The sequence below is a fragment of the Littorina saxatilis genome, linkage group LG15 (assembly GCF_037325665.1).
Source record: "Littorina saxatilis isolate snail1 linkage group LG15, US_GU_Lsax_2.0, whole genome shotgun sequence".
In the NCBI taxonomy this organism is placed as follows: Eukaryota; Metazoa; Mollusca; class Gastropoda; order Littorinimorpha; family Littorinidae; genus Littorina; species Littorina saxatilis.
Window position 1 is genome coordinate 36,799,749 of NC_090259.1, and position 21,561 is coordinate 36,821,309.

General features: G+C 43.0%; 1 protein-coding gene across 1 annotated transcript in view; it reads left to right on the forward strand.

Annotated features, from left to right (window-relative positions):
- Positions 1-20,537, forward strand: part of LOC138948005 (protein crumbs homolog 1-like) — a 41,624-nt gene extending 21,087 nt beyond the window's left edge. Inside the window, exons 12-25 of the mRNA XM_070319532.1 lie at positions 2,148-2,261; positions 3,325-3,632; positions 4,153-4,506; positions 6,018-6,450; positions 6,793-6,987; positions 8,295-8,448; positions 8,980-9,206; positions 9,843-10,064; positions 10,341-10,529; positions 10,994-12,529; positions 12,951-13,349; positions 13,784-14,059; positions 14,517-14,771; positions 15,424-20,537. Coding sequence (XP_070175633.1) covers positions 2,148-2,261; positions 3,325-3,632; positions 4,153-4,506; positions 6,018-6,450; positions 6,793-6,987; positions 8,295-8,448; positions 8,980-9,206; positions 9,843-10,064; positions 10,341-10,529; positions 10,994-12,529; positions 12,951-13,349; positions 13,784-14,059; positions 14,517-14,771; positions 15,424-15,659 — 4,898 coding nt within the window. The 3' untranslated portion in view covers positions 15,660-20,537. The remainder of the gene's footprint in view (positions 1-2,147; positions 2,262-3,324; positions 3,633-4,152; positions 4,507-6,017; positions 6,451-6,792; positions 6,988-8,294; positions 8,449-8,979; positions 9,207-9,842; positions 10,065-10,340; positions 10,530-10,993; positions 12,530-12,950; positions 13,350-13,783; positions 14,060-14,516; positions 14,772-15,423) is intronic.
- Positions 20,538-21,561: the final 1,024 nt, after the last annotated feature.

Genomic DNA, 21,561 nt, shown 5'->3' on the forward strand with positions numbered 1-21,561 from the left:
TTGTAGAGCTACGTGCTTGTGTCTGGGTGTGAATGCACGTGATTATAGAGCTACGTGCTTGTGTCTGGGTGTGAATGCACGTGATTATAGAGCTACGTGCTTGTGTCTGGGTGTGAATACACGTGATTATAGAGCGACGTGCTTGTGTCTGGGTGTGAATGCACGTGATTGTAGAGCTACGTGCTTGTGTCTGGGTGTGAATGCACGTGATTATAGAGCGACGTGCTTGTGTCTGGGTGTGAATGCACGTGATTGTAGAGCTACGTGCTTGTGTCTGGGTGTGAATGCACGTGATTGTAGAGCTACGTGCTTGTGTCTGGGTGTGAATGCACGTGATTATAGAGCGACGTGCTTGTGTCTGGGTGTGAATGCAGGTGATTGTAGAGCTACGTGCTTGTGTCTGGGTGTGAATACACGTGATTATAGAGCGACGTGCTTGTGTCTGGGTGTGAATACACGTGATTATAGAGCTACGTGCTTGTGTCTGGGTGTGAATGCACGTGATTATAGAGCGACGTGCTTGTGTCTGGGTGTGAATGCACGTGATTGTAGAGCTACGTGCTTGTGTCTGGGTGTGAATGCACGTGATTATAGAGCTACGTGCTTGTGTCTGGGTGTGAATGCAGGTGATTATAGAGCTACGTGCTTGTGTCTGGGTGTGAATGCAGGTGATTATAGAGCTACGTGCTTGTGTCTGGGTGTGAATGCAGGTGATTGTAGAGCTACGTGCTTGTGTCTGGGTGTGAATGCACGTGATTATAGAGCTACGTGCTTGTGTCTGGGTGTGAATGCACGTGATTATAGAGCTACGTGCTTGTGTCTGGGTGTGAATGCACGTGATTATAGAGCTACGTGCTTGTGTCTGGGTGTGAATACACGTGATTATAGAGCGACGTGCTTGTGTCTGGGTGTGAATGCACGTGATTGTAGAGCTACGTGCTTGTGTCTGGGTGTGAATACACGTGATTATAGAGCGACGTGCTTGTGTCTGGGTGTGAATGCACGTGATTGTAGAGCTACGTGCTTGTGTCTGGGTGTGAATGCACGTGATTATAGAGCTACGTACTTGTGTCTGGGTGTGAATACACGTGATTGTAGAGCTACGTGCTTGTGTCTGGGTGTGAATGCACGTGATTGTAGAGCTACGTGCTTGTGTCTGGGTGTGAATGCACGTGATTATAGAGCTACGTGCTTGTGTCTGGGTGTGAATGCACGTGATTATAGAGCGACGTGCTTGTGTCTGGGTGTGAATGCACGTGATTATAGAGCTACGTGCTTGTGTCTGGGTGTGAATGCACGTGATTATAGAGCTACGTGCTTGTGTCTGGGTGTGAATACACGTGATTGTAGAGCTACGTGCTTGTGTCTGGGTGTGAATGCACGTGATTATAGAGCTACGTGCTTGTGTCTGGGTGTGAATGCACGTGATTATAGAGCGACGTGCTTGTGTCTGGGTGTGAATGCACGTGATTATAGAGCTACGTGCTTGTGTCTGGGTGTGAATGCACGTGATTATAGAGCGACGTGCTTGTGTCTGGGTGTGAATGCACGTGATTATAGAGCTACGTGCTTGTGTCTGGGTGTGAATGCACGTGGACGTAGAGCTACGTGCTTGTGTCTGGGTGTGAATGCACGTGATTGTAGAGCGACGTGCTTGTGTCTGGGTGTGAATGCACGTGATTGTAGAGCTACGTACTTGTGTCTGGGTGTGAATGCACGTGATTGTAGAGCTACGTGCTTGTGTCTGGGTGTGAATGCACGTGATTATAGAGCTACGTGCTTGTGTCTGGGTGTGAATACACGTGTACGTAGAGCTACGTGCTTGTGTCTGGGTGTGAATGCACGTGGACGTAGAGCTACGTGCTTGTGTCTGGGTGTGAATGCACGTGGACGTAGAGCTACGTGCTTGTGTCTGGGTGTGAATGCACGTGGACGTAGAGCTACGTGCTTGTGTCTGGGTGTGAATGCACGTGGACGTAGAGCTACGTGCTTGTGTCTGGGTGTGAATGCACGTGATTGTAGAGCTACGTGCTTGTGTCTGGACGTGAATGCACATACGCGTGTGTAATTAAGACATCCTGTGAATGCCTGTGCTTGAGTGTAAACTGTTCTGAGGAAGAAGAAAGAAAAATGTGTGTTTTGCTCAGGTATGCTGTGTGAGGTTGACCAAGACGACTGCACGTCACAGCCTTGTGCGAACAACAGTACCTGTGTCGACCTGCCTAACGCCTTTCAGTGCTCGTGTCCTCCTGGTTTCACAGGTACATAACGTTGCATGCGGTTACAGTTTGCCTTTTATTTCTTGTTAAAGGCTCAGTCTGCCTCAAATGGTTTACAGAACGATTTAAATCTTCGCATGAAAAAGCAGTTCTAACCTTATGTGAAACACTTGCAATAGCATTTAATAGCATTAAATGACACAGTTCGTTTGAATGGCTATTTAGATCGCGTAAACCACACACCATACCAGTCATCGTGGTTTATCTAAACTCTGAGCCATCGTGAACCCGTGTGATCCCTTTTCCTTTTTTTTCTCATAATTTCGTAGTCAGTTTGTGATTTCAATGCGACTCGCATTATCTGCAATAGCACGTAATTTTGTACCTCTGAATCTAAAACGCATCAAACGGCTGCGAGTCACACGAACTTATCGGCGGCGGTTGGCTTCTAAAGAAGCAAGCGCTATGCAGAAAATTCGTCTGCTCGCGGGCCTTGCGTGACATGCTTCTTTTTTCAAACTTTCAAAACTTCGAATTGTACTGATCTTGTCTTGATGAAAAAAGAATTCTTTTATGATTTAAGAATGTTTGTGTAACAAGCTGTCAATTTATTATTTAGTTTTTAAAAGTTAGGTCTAGCGCCAAAACGATGCGTCCGATTTGTCTCATTGACATTGTAAATCCGGCTGGCCACACAAAAATAAATTATTTGAAAAATGCTCGCTCTTTACGGAGGGCACCAATGATGTTCTCAAGCGGTGAGTGTTTAAACGAAAGGGTGTTTGTACTGTGTGTAAAAGCCTGACAGTGTCTGTGGCCAGAAACTGATGGTTTACGTGAAGCTGAGTGTGCCTTTAATGTTCAATTTAACAGTCTGGTCTGTTAAAATGTGTATAGATGTTATCGTTTGTGCCGTAAACAGTCTGCATTGTGATAACTTTTATTACTAATCTATTCACACTTACGTGTCACTGTTCTGGTGACTTGTCCTGCGGAGGCTGAATTTGGCTCTTTCTCCTCATCTTCTTCTACTTCTTCTTCTTCTTCTACTTCTTCTTCTTCCGGTCATTGTCTTTACATTTGCAACTCCGTTTTTTCTATACAGGTAAACTTTGTGACACAAACGTCAAGGAATGCGAGGCGTCGCCTTGTCAAAATGGCGCAGTTTGCACAGAAAGTGATGACGCAAGTTTCAACTGCAGCTGTCCCAACGGCATTACCGGAACCTTGTGCCAGGAAGTCCGAACAGCCAACTTCAACGGATTTCACGTGCTGAAACTATCTTCACTGTCCCTGTTGGCTAAAGGGGGAAGTGGGAAGAGACGGAGGAAGAGGGAGGCGAATTCTACTACGCAGATACGGTTTACCTTCACCAGCACTGTGCCTAAAGGTGTTCTCGTGTTTGCTTCAGGGGTATGTACCATATTTGCTTTTGATTTGTTGTATTTCAATCATGTAGTATGATAAAGGAGGGGATAGATTCCTTTTTATCTATGCATTTTACTGTTCGTTTCTGTGTTTTGTATGAGTTGTTGGTCTCATGTAAATGTATTTTCTGCAACTACTTTTTCTTGTGCGGTGCTTGAAATCATCAGACCATCTTGAAAACTTCAATATCGCTACTACTCTAATGAACGAGGGATGATTACAGAGAATTTTAAAATGGTCATACAAACGAAGACTTTGTAGTTCACTTACAGACCCTTTTAAGTGAACTGACAGAGTGCATAAAGACCTTGTGTTTCAGATGTTCTCTCAGATGTTCTCTTCTGAACATCTGTAAATTTCTCTCCATTTTAAGATTCCTTCCCTTTCACGAACTGCTATCTGAGAGTGAGATCTCAAAGGGGATCCAGTGTATTCACTTCCCTTCAAAGTTCGCATGTACATGTCACTAACAAAACCTCAAAACAAATATCTTTACCTTTTGCAGATATCCGCCACTGGCCATCCTCAACACTTCTCACTGGAGCTTCTGTCACAATCTTTGCACATCACTCAGAGTGACGGACTTTACTCACTAGGTGGCGCCTTGTCGCTGCCTGACCCCGTCCATGGCCTCTACAGTCTCACTGTGGACGTCGCCATGACAACCCTCATGACCTCTGTGACCTTCAACCCCCACGAATGTGATGGAAATGATTCTTGCACTGTGACACTTTCTGCGCCTGAGAACGCCACCGAGCTGAACCTGGATGGAGCGTTGTACGTTGGCGGGGTGACGGACGTGACTGCTTACATGAGAAGCAAGCTGACGACTGTTGAAGGATTCACTGGATGTCTTGGGGTGAGTCATCAAGCACGCATGCTCCCCGGTTTGGACTAAGCATGTGCACAACTACGGCCTTTTGGGTGAAAAGTTGAAACCATGTTACCCACATCGTTTTCAACTGTCACTTTTTCTGATGCTTTTTTGTCTCAAAGAATACCAAACTAGCTACCCGCAAAAATTGTCTTCAGGCTTGTCTGAATAGTTCAGTAAAGTACGTTTTAAATGTTAATCAATTTTTTTTTTTTTTTTTTAGGTTTTGGTATCCATGTCCAACTTTAGGGTTCCACTATTGTAGATGTGCACGTGCATTTCATTCAATGTGCACCTTTTGGTACGTTTTGTTGCCCACTCAGTTTCAGGAGGTAAGAACACGAATAATAATTATCAAATTCTGTCTTTTTAGATTCTTTAAATATTTGACATAGTTCTGATGTGTGTTATTGCTGCCAATAAATAGAAACTGCTGCTGGTGTACTTATTTCAGACGAATACTGAACGCATAGATAGATTGTATCTTAAAGCTGTGGTCTATTTATGACTATCCGGGGCTACGAGTTTGAAAAGATAAGGTGAAAATCATGTACAGAATTCTGTACAGCAAACGCTACCCGAAACCCCATCTATACGGCGTGTATGACCTTGAGAGCTTCAGTCAACGCTTGAATTTTGCAGTGGTAACATCCGGTTTTCTCTCTCAAAGCTGGGCATACTTGTCAAGAAGGATCGAGCAGAAAAAATAAACGACTTGGCAGGGATTCGAACTCAAGCCCTCGGGCCCTCGAAATGTCGGGGCCGATGTCTTAACCGCTAGGCCACTCCACCAGTGTTGTCAAAGATGGACAAAATAATAATTTTATATCAATCTACGCTTGCGTTGCAAAAATGTAAAAATTGCCCTTCAAATTTGCCTTTATTTGCAAACATGTTTCACGGAATCGCAGTACATGTTTACACCGTCATGCTACACGACATTCGCGCCTTGCAAATAGCTGCGATATCTCTATTTACAACATGCAAGAAAAATGACAAGAAGAGTATTTAAATCTCTCCAAAGCTCTGTGAAGTTGAAAACAGACATCAAAGAAATAGTTATGCATGTATTCACTTCTGAACAGTGGGCGGATAGATATATAAATCATGCTGCTTCAAGAATAACATAACATAAATTCATATCAATGTTTTTTCCTTAGTTTTCTCAATTGGCGCAGTAGCCTAGTGGTTAGGACATCAGACACGAAGTCTCGAGGTCGAGAGTTCGAATCTTCGCCGGGGCGTTTATTTTTTCCCCTTGATCTCTCTTGAAGATATAATATGATCAGTCTTGAGAGAGCAAACCGGATGTTATCCCTGCAAAATTCAAGCGTTGACTGAAGCTCTCAAGGTCATACACGCCGTATAGGTGGGGTTTCGTGTAGCGTTTGCTGTACAGAATTCTGTACATGATTTTCATCCCTGTCTTTTTTACCTCGTAGCCCCGGAAAGTCATAAAAAGACCACAGCTTTAATCTAGGCCAAACTTTGTGCAGAACCTGCTGGTCAACGGACACAGTGTCAATCTGATGCCGAATTCCAACACTACAACAACCACCACCACCACCACCACCACCTCCAACACTACCACCACACCCATCACCACCAACATCACCCCAACATCATTGTCCCCATCACAATACCTGCAACCCACTCCAGGCTGCAAAAGCCACGATCCTTGTTTGGCCACGATGTGTAAAAACGGGGGCAAGTGCGTGGACAAGTGGACAGAGAAGTACTGTGAGTGCGCCACAGGCTATACGGGTGACACGTGCACGGTTCAAAACACAGCCCACTTTGAAGCAGGGTCTATGATGCATTTCGGCAGCTACGCAGAAGTCACGGAAATCTCTTTCTGGATTTCGGCCACTCACCCTTCTGGGCTGATCCTGTATACGGTGAGGAATGATTTGTTTCTTGGTTTCCTTGGTTGTTTGATTGTTACTGTGCAAATTCTGCTGGTAAGCACTATAGCATGAAAGGCAGCCTTGACCCTTTAATGTTGCGGCATGTTTTTCTCAGTTTGTTTTCTTTTTAGGCAATATAGCCAGTGACATTTCGTCATCGTCGGTGTGCAAGATTGTACAGTTTTCTTTTTCTTTTTCACTGGAGCTTTTTATTCTTGGGGGTTGAAATTGTCAGCCTTGAAATGACTTGAAAAAGCGTGTGTATGGGGGTGGCCGGTGGCCGGGAAAAGGGATGCATTGGGGAGGGGGAGGGGGATCAGTGTCATAGTTCAGTATCTAATATTTTCTTCACCTGTATACAAAGTCGTATTTCATGCTCTGTTAATTGTGGTACAGGTAACAACAGACAACCTAGCATTGATGCTAGAAGGGGGGCAACTCCGTCTGCAGCTGGTGTCACGTGACTCTGACAAGATCAGCCGTGTAGGCACCAATCTGACCAATGGGGACTGGATACGTGTCGCTCTCACATTAGGCAACGGTCGTTATTCTGTGCAAGGTGGGTATGGGAATGAGTAACGTTAACGACCAATGCCAAAAACGAGAGAGAAAACACAAATCAACCAAACAAACAAAAACGGCAGTTTCCTGTAATAGCTACCAAAGGATGGTGTCCTCGCGACTTACGTACTAGCTCATCAGCTTGTTCAGGAACTGGTTTTTTTTTCCTTCTTTTTTTTCTTACCTTAATTTTCTGTTTTGTCTTTCTTCTTTTTTCTTTTTTTTTCTTTTTTTTTCTTTTTTCCTCAAAACCTGCACATTTCACTCAAATATGTATGATTCTAACGATGGACATAACATGTACAGCACCTCCTTAAAGATTAATCTGTTATAAATAAACATGTGTGTAGGCTGTTGAAATATGTATTTAAAATGCATATCATTATAATTATACACACACACAAAACACAGTATGACATCCACTATATACATCTTGGTGTAACTATGGGTCCGTATCTAGAATTGAGAAGAGAAAGAGAAAAAAAGAAAAGAAATAAGACTAGAAAAATCAAAATGAAAAAGAGGAATAAAAATCATAATTTTATATTTCTGATCTGCAATTGCTTTTCGAATAAAACAAAAAGAGGCATTGAAGCCTTTGTTTTTGTATAAATACTTATGCACATTTTAGCAACCAAAATTATACGGTTCAATTCTTTCAACAGGAACTGTTGCACAGGGTAGTCAAAACATTAACCCATTTTCGTTTTGCTCTAAATTTTTGTTTGACCTTAGATGATACATTAACATTCAAGTGTTATTATGTCGTGTGGTTTTTAACTCACAGTGTACCTAAAGAATGATGATGTGTTTGGCAAAGTGATGGCGACACATGAGTTCTACAGAGTGAATTTCGTTATTATTTGATATAGTTTATTTCGAAGTTTCTGTGACCCGCAGTGTATTGTGAAAGTGATATATAATACATTTGAATTGAGGACAGCTAGACACGAGTTTTAAGACTTCAATATTTCGTGTTGAGTATTTGTCCATAAACTGACGGCGTACGGTGATATCATTTGGCAAGACAAAGGCAAGACTTAACTTCACCCCGTTGACTGCCGGAAGAACTTAAAAACTCAATGAATATGAAAATTATTATATACAGTCATAACAATGTGATTTTAAGACTTTAGAACAATGGTCTCCAGGGGAGGTAATAATCTTGCTGCAATTGAAAGAACTAAATACAGCGGTTGTTTTACTTTTTTTATTGACAGCAAAATGTAAGTCTGATACGTATGATGTCAGTCAAGGGAACAACACTTCATTGTTTTAGGTGGATTTCTCTGTTTTGATTGTCAGTGTACCGTGAGAGTGATGGCATGTTCGGCAAGACGACAGGAACGGTGGCCAACTTCATCCTGGTCACCAGACCTCTCTTCCTGGGTCGTCTGCACCCTCACCCTGCCCTCAACAAATGGCGCAGTAGACCTTCTGCCCTCCCCACTTATGACAGGTAAGTTTGTACTTCTGTTTTGGTGCTTTACATTCTTCATACTTTCATACATTCTGAGATTTTATCAGTGCAGTGGCAAACTGAACTAAATGCTTGCAACGTCAAGCTCATTTCTTCGCTTACGTCAGCGTCTTTCTGGACGCGTTTCGTTCATACTGGTTGCTGTCATGATTAATTTCACGATTTAAATGCCTTATGCTTGCACATCTTTATCTTTCAATGAGTTCGTACCAATACATCATCACAATATTTTCAAATTAAGTTTTCCAGACGGACAAGAAAAACGATCCAGAAGAATATGTACAGTCCATATTCACTTTCATTGTTCTACCTTTCACCACAATGCATATCTTTGTACATTTCAAGTCCTGTTTTCCTTTCCCCCACCCGTTGAATATAATTATGTGGTAGTCGATTTTTTGTCCTGTTCTATTTTACTTCATTTTTCATAATGTCATAGTTTACATTCTTCTCCCATTCACCGTTCCCCGCTGTCTTTTGTTAAACGGCCACAATGTGTATCACGTGCAGTTTTCAAGGCTGCCTGCGAGACCTGACGCTGAGTTTCAAGCCAGTGGACTTGCAGAGCAGAGAGAGTTCTGTGTTTGGGAACGATCCTCCCCTGCCCTCTCCTGGCTGCCCCCGCGAGGACACGTGCACCGGAAACCCCTGCAGCAATGGCGGAAAGTGTCAGACACAGTGGGGAGGTTACTCTTGTCTCTGTCCTCAAGGATTCCAGGAAGACAACTGCACTGAAGGTAGATCAGTCCCAGAAACGATATTTGAGCTAATCCTGCTGGGGGGAAAACGTTTAATTCAACAACAGGAGATCCACTAGTACAGTACTAGTCATGAACAAAATGTTGTCACCTAATGAACTCTCAGTATGTCTATCACCGATTTTATATAAATTCTCTTTGTGTTGCTGACATAAAAGAGAATTTATTTTAAATGCCAACCGGCCTTTTCCTAACGTATCAGTGAGCCGTGTGCCCAGATACTTTCACTTGAAGGCCCAGACTTACAGCAGTTACAAAATACTAAAATGAATGCATTAAGTTGGATTTTTTACAAATTTATTTAACCTGTATCCACAAGTAGCTTTTTAAAAACAAAATTAATTATCAGCTTCGGCGACAGACCTAGTGAAGTGTGCTGTAATCAATGAGGAAGTAACGAATAAGCTTCCAAACTCGCGTAAGTTTAATCAAAACAATGATAAAACCTTGTGACCTTGCCAAAAATATTTAGAATATTGATTTGAGTAGTCGACCAACGTAACAAAAAGACTCATACCTTGTACAAACTGATTTAAGTAATCAATCAACGTCAAAAACGACTCATACCTAACCTTGTATAGTACTTACTTCAACGTGTTTCTGTCCACACTTCAGCTATAGCCATGACGTTTGACGGCAGCAGCAGCGTGGTGACCATGACACTGGACCGCACTCAATTTGGCTTTGGAGAAAATGGCGCCATCAGCTTCAGAACAAGGGACACAACTTCTACCATCATGCTCCTGGAGTTCCGGGCCCTGTCTGGGGGAACCAACCAGTTTCTGGAGTTCCGTCTGTACCAGGGGCGAGCGCAGATGTACTCCAGCTTCAGTCAAAGTACGTGTGTGGGCTACGTGCACTTGTGAAGATTGTAAAGGTAGAGACGTTGCTGTCACCACGGTGTCTTTGGCGAGGTTTTGTGCTGAATACAACACATTTGTGTAAACTTGTTCGAAGTACGGTTCCTTCCAATGTGATCACGGTTTAATCAGTGGCGTTCGAACACCTTTTATAGCATTTCCATAATATCATTGTTCTTTGAGTTTATTTTCATAAATGTAGCCCTCATTGCATCAAATGACTTGTTTTCACATGTCTTGATTCTGCACCCAGGCCAGATCACGGCTCAGTCCCAGTTCAATGACGGAGAGTGGCACACGGTTTCCTGGCGCCGCATTCACTCCTACCTGCTCGTCTCCTTTGATGGCACCGCCCTCTACCTGAGAGCCAACATGAACCCTTACGATGCCAGGTTCAACCAGACCCTGCACCTGTACACTGGTGCCAGACCTTTCGGGCCAGGTGAGAGTTGATGGTACTTCCTGTGCTTTACCGTAGGGCATTGTTGTGAGAGAAATGTAAAGATGTGGTTAGGGGGTAATTAAACCATCTTCACTTAACTGCAATGATTGGTTCTCCATTTGATCTGACTTATTATTATGTTATGACAGTCGAAACACAAATAAATGGTGCTGTTGACCGACCTGGTATGTGTTATGACCACGATTACGTTGCTGATGTCAATGGAAAAAGTGCGTTAAGTGCCAAATAAACTGCAAAATAACTGACAATTCAGTCAGTTTAATCGTTAGCTCCAAATGTTTTCACGTTTGCAGGTACTCTGGTTTCGAAAGAATACGAAAGTGGTATTCCGTTTAGTATGCGCACTTTGCTCTGTTTTGGTACCTTTTAGGCCAGGCCATCATGATTTTTGGACACTTTTTGCGCCACCCTCCGTTCAGCAGTTGTAGATTGTTGCGTTTCAGGTGACAGCAGCAACCGGGTAGGTCATTTCAAAGGATGCCTGCGAAATGTGACCTTCAACCAGGTCAACGTGCCCTTGTTTCAAGGTCAATCTACGCCCGCGGGCGTCACTGTCCAGTCGCAGAATCTGACGCCTGGTTGCCATGGCGATTCCATGTGTGAAGTCAACCCTTGTCCTCCCAACTCCTATTGCAAAGACGAGTGGAACAGTGTCTCCTGTCCCTGCTTGGAGGGGTGGGAGGGGGAGGGATGTGGGACAAGTGTGGATGATTGTAAAGACCATGGCTGTTTGAACAATGGAACCTGTGTGGATCAGCATCAGAACTATACATGCAGCTGTGCATCAGGATGGACAGGAAAGTTCTGTGAAACTGAGTTCAAACCATGTGAGGATAACCCGTGCTCCGCAAACAACACATTGACTTGTGAATCTCTAGGAGGTGGGAACTACTCATGTCAGTGTGTGTCTGGGTGGACTGGGACACACTGTGACGTCAATGTCGACGATTGCGTCAGCAACTCGTGTTTAAACGGTGGAAACTGTACGGATCTGGTCAACTCGTTTCAGTGTGAATGTCAAGATTCTCATTTCGGGGATCGTTGTGAACACATGTACGTCTGTGCCTCCCAGCCTTGTCTAAACGGTGCGACGTGTCTCGCTAACCAAACCAACGATAGTTTTGAATGTCAGTGTACTGAAGACTATGTAGGGAATTTGTGCCAGACCTTTAACTTCTGTAAAGCCCACCGCTGTGTGAACAACGCGACGTGTGTGATACAGCCTGACTCCTACAATTGCACGTGCTTGCCTGGTTACTACGGCGCCTATTGCCAGTTTCGTGATTTCTGTTTCAATTCGCCGTGTCTGAACGGCGCGGAGTGCAGGAGTGATAGTTCCACTTTCAGGTGCCTGTGTCCTGTGTATTACTCTGGCGAGCGCTGTGAAACGCCTGTCAACCAGTGCCTGTACAATCCGTGCCTCAGCGGAGCAACTTGTGTCTTCAATTCTTCCTCCAATTCTTCCAACTTTACTTGTGTGTGTAGAAACGGTTTCACGGGTGTTAACTGCGAAACGGATATCAACGAGTGTTTGTCAGATCCCTGCCAAAATGGCGGATCTTGCATGGAAAGTAGTACCAATTCCACGAACTACGTCTACCCTGGGTTCGTCTGCCAATGCGCGGATGGATACACTGGAGTCAACTGTGAACAGAACATTGACGAATGCGCGAGCTCTCCTTGTCAAAACAACGCCACTTGTAACGATAAAGTCAACGGCTATGAGTGCGCATGTCCGGAACTGTTCCAGGGAGACAGCTGTGAAGTAGACAAGCGGGGTTGTCTTTCCGCCCCTTGCCAGCATGGCGGGGAATGCAAAACGGCGGGAGATTCGTACAGGTGTGAGTGTAGGGAGGGTTTCACTGGGGTTCACTGTGAGGCGAATGTTGATGACTGTGTGGCCAACACCTGTAGGAATGGAGCTACCTGTGTAGATGGAATTCACACATACAACTGCTTGTGTCTACCTGGATACACAGGTGAGTCAGTGACACCCAGTCGAGTCATTTTATAAAGGTCATTTGTCTTGTCTTTCCATCATTTCACTTTATGGTCACGAGTTTGTCAATTAATAGGCCTACATGATAAAACAAAATATTAAAAAATCTGAAGATATGTAGAACTACATCTCTTACTTGTATGTTTTTGTTTGTAATGTTTAAGAATACTGTCCCGGCCAAGTGCAAGGAAGCTGTTGAAAGGGACAAAACTTTACAGATGAAGAGAAGCGGTGCGTGATCACTGGACAGATATTTAAGCGCGAGTAGTTGAATTTTATGACATTTTTTTATCTAGTGTTGTCAGCTGATCATTGAGATTCTTCGCGCGAGTAGTTGAATTTTATGACATTTTTTATCTAGTGTTGTCAGCTGATCATTGAGATTCTTCGTCTTTGTTCAGGTTCAAAGTGTGAAAGCGTAGCAGACGCCTGCTTCAGTCAGCCATGTTTCAACAATGGCCGCTGCTCATACCGAGGCTTGTGCTCGTGCCCCGATGTCATCACGCGCTGCGGTTGGCATAACAACACGTGCCAGCGCGACCTCTGCACCGATCGCCAGGACTGCATCACTCACGTGACACCCTTCACGTGCAACTGTTCACATACAGGGTTCACTGGTTCACAGTGCGCGGAAGATGTGAACGAGTGTCTGCGGGTGAACGCCTGTCTGAACGGTGGTAGCTGTCAGAACACCATAGGGGGCTACCGATGCTCGTGCCAGGGCACCGGTTACCATGGAGACAGCTGTGAGAATGACGTTGACGAGTGCCAGGCAAACAGCACAGTGTGTTACAATGGAGGTGAGTCCAAGACCTACAGCTAGATAGTGTATTTTAGTTTATTTTTAAAAGAAGAAGAGATAAGTGACGCTTACTGACGGCTGCTGCCCCTGTACTGTGACGTTAAGTGTGCTCTGCGGTACTTAAATTTGAGCCCATAGTTTCTTTTCTGACAACCAAAAGATTGTAACTTTATTAAAAGATATAGTTACACAAAACATTTCGAATGCGTGCATGTTATAGTCAGCCAGATTGCAAATCTAATTCTACCTACTGGACTATGCTGAGAAATCTGCCTTCAAACGGCTTTTCTGTTGTTGGAATAGAGACAAAAGAGTGTACTGTCTCAAGTTGATGGTGTCCGTTGTACTAACATTCCACTTAGACAGCTACATTCCTCACCACTGAAACAACTCTTCTTCAACAAAGTTGGTTTTGTTTTTGCTTATTTGTAGGAAGTTGCACCAACACGCAGGGTGGCTACACATGCCAGTGTACGCCTGGGTGGACCGGCCCGCAGTGTGGCCACAATGTGGACGAGTGTAGCTCCCAGCCCTGTCTCAACGGCGCGCGATGTGTCGACACCAACAACGGTTTCACGTGCAACTGCACCGGCACCGGTTTCCAAGGCGACCGTTGCCAAGACAACGTGGACGATTGCGCCAACCACCGGTGTCAACACGGCGGCGTGTGTGTGGACGGTGCCAGGCAGTACCTCTGCAACTGCTCAGGTTGGTTGTTGTTGGCCATTTTATAATTCCAATGTACACTTCTATTCCTTTCTTTTCTTCTTATTTTTTTCGGGTGGGGTGGGGGGGGGGGGGGTGGAAGCAATTTTACGTTGAGGTTTGATGCTGACCTCGTATTTGCTGAGCTAAAAAACGGATAAAACTATGGGATTAAAGTTTTGTTACGACTGACCTGGTTTAAGTCATTGAGTCCGACGGTTGTAAGGACTTTCCAAGGGGACATTTTCTCACTGTTCCTTGTGTACCGAGACATTCTCATTTCATCTTCGCCTAAGGGTGTCATTATTGTCTCATTTCTTTGTTTATATATTTGTTCGTCTTCGCCATCAACCGTGGCAGCCCAATACGTCTTTGTGTGCAGCCAGAAGATTGCTTTTATTGATTCAGAACGAGAAATCATGCGCTTTCAAGCAATCTTTTTGCTGTTCCTTTTTTTCAGGTACAGGATACGAAGGAGAGTTTTGTGAGACAGACATAGACGAGTGTGCTCCCAAGCCCTGCAAAAACAATGGCGCCTGTCTCCAAGGCAACAAATCTTTTCAGTGCACGTGCACCGGAACTGGTTTCCGAGGTGTCACGTGCGAAAGTGACATTGACGAGTGCAAAGAGAAGCTTCACAACTGCACGGGGGAATCTTCACCCTGCGTAAACCTGGTCGGGGGATGGAAATGTGGCTGTCGAGAGGGAGATATAGGTAAGTGCCAAATTTAAGAGAAAAGCTGTTAAGGGAGATAATGAGGAGGTAGAGGAAGAGAAGGTAGAGGAAAGTGCGGGGGAGGGATGGGGGGAGGGGATGAGGAGTGTACGTCCAACCCTAGTCCGGAGAAAGAGATAGTAAGGTTGGTGGGGGGGGGGGGGGTAACCATAGAGTGAAACATTTGGAGTAGGTGAGAAAGACTAACTCTGGGAGACTGATAAAAAAGACAGCGAAAGAGGAAAGATCAGATACATTTTAATTTGGAGGTAATCGGATTAAGCGTTAGGGTTAGGATGATTGCGAAACGAAACAAGTGGAGAGACAGGCAGATACAGACATACATACAGACAGAGAGACAGGCAGATACAGACATACATACAGACAGAGAGACATACAAAAAGAGAGGGGCAAACAAATAGAGAGAAAGTGAGAGACATAGATAGATAGACAGACAAACAGACAGACAGAACGTTTAGTCGTCTTAAAACTTGTCAGTTTTGTTCCAATGTTTCGGGTAAAAGTATTCAACCACCACCTCCGCCTACAAGTAGGAATCTTCATATATACTGTTTGTTCTTCGTAGAAACCATAACATCTCTGTTATCCAGTCCTAACATGTCTCTCTCTCTCTCTCTCTCTCTCTGATCAGATGAGTTCTGCCAAAGTCAGCTGAGTGCAGCAAACTCGTCAGGCAGCAGTAACTACATCATCGCCATCGTCGTCATTCTCATCATCATCCTCACCGCCGCTGCTTACGCCACGTGGCACGTGCGACGCGCGAGAAAGATGAAGGGCAACTACAAACCGTCAGAAGCCGAACAGAACAATGGCACAGGCATTGCTCTGGACAAAATGTCAGACACTTTTGGCGAGAGGTTGATATGAGAGGGGAGAGGATGGTGATAGCCTCTAGATCCTGTGGCCAACTCATGAACAACACCTTAGAGTGGAAAGTGAGAATTCAGATCTATGGACCCCTCTTCTGTGATCTTGGCAAGCAATCTCGGTGCCTAGGTGCCGTCAATCACTTCCCCGACCTTATAAATATGAAGTGTTCAAATGTGCATGAACACAGTGTCGTTTGGGCTCGACAGTCGGCAGCTCGACAGTCGGCAAAACGCAGATTTGTTTTTAAATCGCCTTAAACTTTGCTGTCATTTCGGTAGGATTGCACAACTTTTTTCACAATGGGGTGAGACACCAAGGACTGCCTTAAAGTTCGAAAAATTATCAAAACCTTTATAATGGTCATTTCGGCAAATCTGCTGCCAACATCCCTAGATGAGAGGGCAAGGTAACGCAACGCAAAGGAGTTTATTTATAATTATAAAATTGAAATTAAAACAAAAACATGGGCTTACATGAGGGGAGAGGAGGAACTTCTCCAAACTGACCTTGCTCAAACGACTTTTGTTGCCTAGCTGCAGCCAATCACTTTTCTGAACTTATAAATTTATATTAAGTGTTCCGACGACCTGCAATCAATTGATTTGGTGAAACATGCTGAACATACATTAATTAGATTTTGTGGTATTTGATTTGGAATAGCTTTGTCTAAAGGACAGTTTTCTTAGGAGAGTTCTGTTATAAAAACAAAAGCCTGACTCGAGAGGTTTACCATAGACATGCTATTTTTAGCGCAGATCTCGGGTGAACAGTTTTGCTTGATCAACCCGGTGATACGACTGTGAAAGTAGGCCTTGCATATCATGATATGCCTCTTGAAAAGTACATGTAACTTGACACAACTTCCCAATTATCGGAAGTGTGATTATTGAAATGCGAAGCCATGTGCTGTTGGGTCAAGCTGTGTTTCCATATCATCTTCTTTTTTTTAAGAAAATATGCATGTTGAGAGTAACAATGTACGCATTATATTTGTAAAAATGTCCTCATTCCAAGAAGAAAAAAACAGACTTTATACGAGCCTCTACTTAAAAAAAAAATGTTCCGACTTGTTGACTAAATACAAAGAGTGTTGCGTTTGAATTAAATTACAATGTCTATTTCAAGGATGCGTAAATGTAGCCTCTAATTCTTTTCGTGTTGAGGTCTGTCCAAATCTTTTCAACGAAAAAGAGGTCGAAAAGTGAAGATGTTCCTAAAGTGTGGTGCGAAGAATATACTACATAATTATTGGTTTATGTAAATCATTCTACTTATTGATCTCACCCTCAGATTACAGCTGTAACGAATAACTGTATTTTTGCACGTTACACCAAATATTTTCAACGTGTTATTTTTTCCAAAGAAACTACTTTTACATCGTCCTGTTAATGATCCATGAATGTGCCAAAGTTGTCCAGAACAAACCACGATATTTTGATGTTGTCATGAAACTTCTTTGATTCATTGTTGTAATGGCTTATCAAAGGGACTTCCCTTGCTGACTAGATCACCTTGTAAGTCACCATAGATCTGTTTGGGCTTTTACCTGTAACGAGAGAATCCTCCCACTTGGACACATGCCGACAATGTGCAGCCTGGCTGCTTCTCTGCAATCTTTTCTTTTTGTTGGTGCTTTAATTGTGTTACTGACACACCAATAATCATTTCTCTGCCGAGTTGGAATTTTTTCCTTAATTGATTTATGTAACTGCCACGTGTGTCAATCTGCACGAGAAGGTAATCTAATATTTGCCGTTCTGCGCAGGTAGAACCTGGCTATTGTTTTTTTAGTTGGTTTTTTTTTCGGTATGTGTCCTGGTGGAAGGATGCTCTTGGGTGTATGCTCCATATAGTTATCCAAGACTTGACAGTTATGTGGCGGTGTGCACGATAGTGTACCCAAGGCGGAAATCGTCTTGAAACTTTCATTGGTTGTGCTTGTAAAAATCATGTTGTATTTACTTAAGTAATTTATGTGATGAAATTGTATGTTTGTGCAAAGTTGTGTGTGACTGGTGGGATGAGAGAGAGTTGAGAAAGCAATTGGAAGGGGATGAATATTGTTGCATGAGAAAAAAGAGAACGCGTGAGTGTGTGTGTGTGTATGTGTGTGTGTGTGTGTGTGTGGGTTGTGTGTGTGTGTGTGTGAGAGAGAGAGCACCGGGTGTGTACAGATGCGGGGGGGGGGGATGTTTGTGTTTGTTATATCGTGTATATGTGTGTTTGTTTTATCGTATATATTAATGTGTGTGTGTGTGAAAGAGAGTGTATTTTTGTGAATATGTTCGTATATATGTATGTGTGTGTCTGTGAAAGAGAGTGTGTGAGTGACTGCGCCGTGTGTGTGTGTGTGTGTGTGTGTGTGTGTGTGTGTGTGTGTGTGTGTGTGTTTGTGACGCACGCACTTGTAAAGGTTCAAGAAAGAGTTAATGTATTCGTGAAACGAGATTTTCCTACATTTTGATACATGTGCAAAACTGCTGTATTTTGCAGAAGTAATTGTTTGGATCAACGATGCACTGACCAAATGTGTATGATATATAACCATGTGACTCAACACTTAGTATAGCATAGCCGTTTTCTTTCTGTATGTTGTTAGAGCTTTTTGGTCTAAACCATTTTTGGATATTATATGCTTACTGTTTGCAGTTTGTGCATCTTGTCTTCTTTCTAGCAATGCAGTGGAACCCCCGTTTTCTGTTCATTACTTACTGACTGACTGACTGCCCGTTATCCCGGTTGGCATGTAGGGCAGCAACGAAGGACCTCCACTCCTGGCTGTTCTGGGCCAGTCTCTGGATGGTACCCCGTGTATGGTGCTGGGTCTTTAACCGTCACCAGGGCTGAGATGCACGAAGCAAATGTGGGTGCCACTCAAGTGGGTGGGAGCCAGCCGCGGGGTCTGATTGGTTGACAATGAGATTTGTGGTGATTTCAACCAATACCAAACACCTGGGTGGCACCCACTTTTGTTTCGTGCATCTCTGTCCAGGTGTTGTTGGGTCTGCCTCTCCTGCGCTTTCCCTCTGATTAAGGGCAGTCAATCAATCAATCAATCAATGAAGCTTATATCGCGCATATTCCGTGGGTACAGTTCTAGGCGCTCTGCAGTGATGCCGTGTGAGATGAAATTTTATACGGCCAGTAGATTGCAGCCATGTCGGCGCATATTTACCTTTCACGGCCTTATTCCAAGTCACACGGGTATGGTAGACAATTATTAACTGTGCCTAAGCAATTTTGCCAGGAAAGACCCTTTTGTCAATCGTGGGATCTTTAACGTGCACACCCAATGTAGTATACACGGGGGGTGGTTCGGACATCGAAGAGAGTCTGCACACAAAGTTGACTCTGTGAAATAAATTTCCGCCGAACCTGGGATCGAACTCGCGCTGACAGCGGCCAACTGAATACAAATCCAGCGCGCTACCAACTGAGCTATATCCCCGCCCCTAGTCGTGGTGATATTATCCTGCTCTCTTCGCATGACAAGCCCAATCCATTTCCACCGCCTTCTCGTGACGATGGGCTCCATGCTCTTTTGATTGCAGAGGGCAAGTAGCTTGATTGGAGATGGTGTTGGGCTTTTCTGTTCATAACTTTCAAACAATCTAACCTCCATTTTCAGACTTACGCCTGTTCAGGACACTCTGATTTCTCTGATTTTTTTCTGTATAGCAATGTAAATGTACCTCTATTTTAAGACTCCCTCTCTTTTAAGGCTTGTTTGTAATCTTCAGAGTTGTTAGCGGTCTTAAAAGGGGGTTACTGCTGTATTGCAGGTCTTTCACAGGCTACTGTCCAACATGTATTTGGTTAGGTTCTCTCGCAAGGTAACATATGTGCACATTTCCTATTGTTGAAGTGTATGGTATGCGTAGTTTATTTCCATACTTTTTACATTTAGTCAAGTTTTGACTAAATGTTTTAACATAGAGGGGGAATCGAGACGAGGGTCGTGGTGTATGTGTGTATGTGTGTGTGTGTGTGTGTGTGTGTATGTGTGTGTGTGTGTGTGTGTGTGTGTGTGTAGAGCGATTCAGAGTAAACTACTGGACCGATCTTTATGAAACTTTACATGAGAGTTCCTGGGAATGATATCCCCAGACGTTTTTTTCATTTTTTCGATAAATGTCTTTGATGACGTCATATCCGGCTTTTTGTAAAAGTTGAGGCGGCACCCTCATTTTTCAATGGAATTGATTGCAATTTTGGCCAAGCAATCTTCGACGAAGGTCAGACTTTGGTATTGCATTTCAGCTTGGAGGTTTAGAAATTAATTAATGAGTTTGGTCATAAAAAATCTGAAAATTGTAATTAAAATTTTTATTTTATAAAACGTTCTAAATATATTATTCTTCATCATTTTCTGATTCCAAAAACATATAAATATGTTAAATTCCGATTAAAAACAAGCTTTGAAAATAAAAAATATGAACATTATGATTAAAATAAAATTTCCAAAATCGATTTAAAAACACTTTCATCTTATTCCTTGTCGGTTCCTGATTCCAAAAACATATAGATATGATATGTTTGGATTAAAAACAAGCTTAGAAAGTTAAAAAGAATAGAGATACAGAAAAGCGTGCTATCCTGCTAAGCGCAACTACTACCGCGCTATTCTGGCTCGTCAATTTCACTGCCTTTACCACGAGCGGTGGACTGACGATGCTAAGAGTATACGGTCTTGCTGAAAAAATGCAGTGCGTTCAGTTTCATTCTGTGAGTTCGACAGCTTGACTAAATGTTGTATTTTCGCCTTACGCGACTTGTTTTGTTTTGTTTTTTTATCGTAGAACATTAATTTGCTATTGGTTCTGCTTACTTATGATTGGAATGCTTTGACATTCAGAAATACAGAAATATCATCTACTTCCTTTTGTTTCCCATGTGTTTATACCTCTGTGTGTGTGTGTGTGTGTGTGTGTGTGTGTGTGTGTGTGTGTGTGTGTGTGTGTGCGTGTGTAAGCACGCGCGCGTGCTGCGTCCGTTTCAGTGAGTGATTTCTCAAAAAAGTCTTGATGTTTTTAGTGCCATTCAGAACTAATGTGAATTAGATTTGTTTTCAAACCGCCCGGCACTACATGGCATTTATTCTTGTTTTTATAAGGACATAAAAATGTTATTTGAGTCTTGAATTGCGATTTATTTATATTAATGAGCACACTCAATAGAGGAGGTAGGAGATCATAAAGTTTTGGGAGTAAATATCGATAATAATTTGTCTTGGGCCCATCATGTTCGTTCGGTAGCCTATGTAAAACAATGTCCAGAAAAATATATCAGTTAAATAGAATTAAACACTTTCTAGATCAGCACTCAAGGTTATTATACTTTAACGCATATATACAAACCATCACAGATTATTGTTCAACCATCTGGGACTCTGCCAGTGCTAATACTTTAAAACCATTGTATAGTTTACATAGGCGAGCGCTGAAACTAATTTTAATGAAACAATCCAGTCTTGTATTTGATGATTATAAGAAACTTAAGATTCTCCCACTAAAAGAAAGATTTAAATTAAATGAAGGCGTGCTCCTTCACTGACAAAATACTTTCTGGCCGTGCACCACGAACTTTCGTTGCAAACTTTAAAGTCAAACCAAACCGAAAGTTTAACGTCCCAATTCCAAGGATAGATCTCTTCAAATCAAGCTTAGCCTATTCTGGTAGCGTTCTGTGGAATTCTCTCCCGGAATTTGTGAGAGTCCCAATGAGTCTCAATATTTTCAAAAAACACCTCTCACTGTATTTAATGTTAAATTACGAAAAATCACAGTGATGGAAGGCTTCGTTTGGTTATATTTTCATTTGTCCAAAGCATCTGTGTTCATTATATCCACACAAAAACACTCAAAGCTTTAATAACACATTTACTCAGGCATGTGTATTC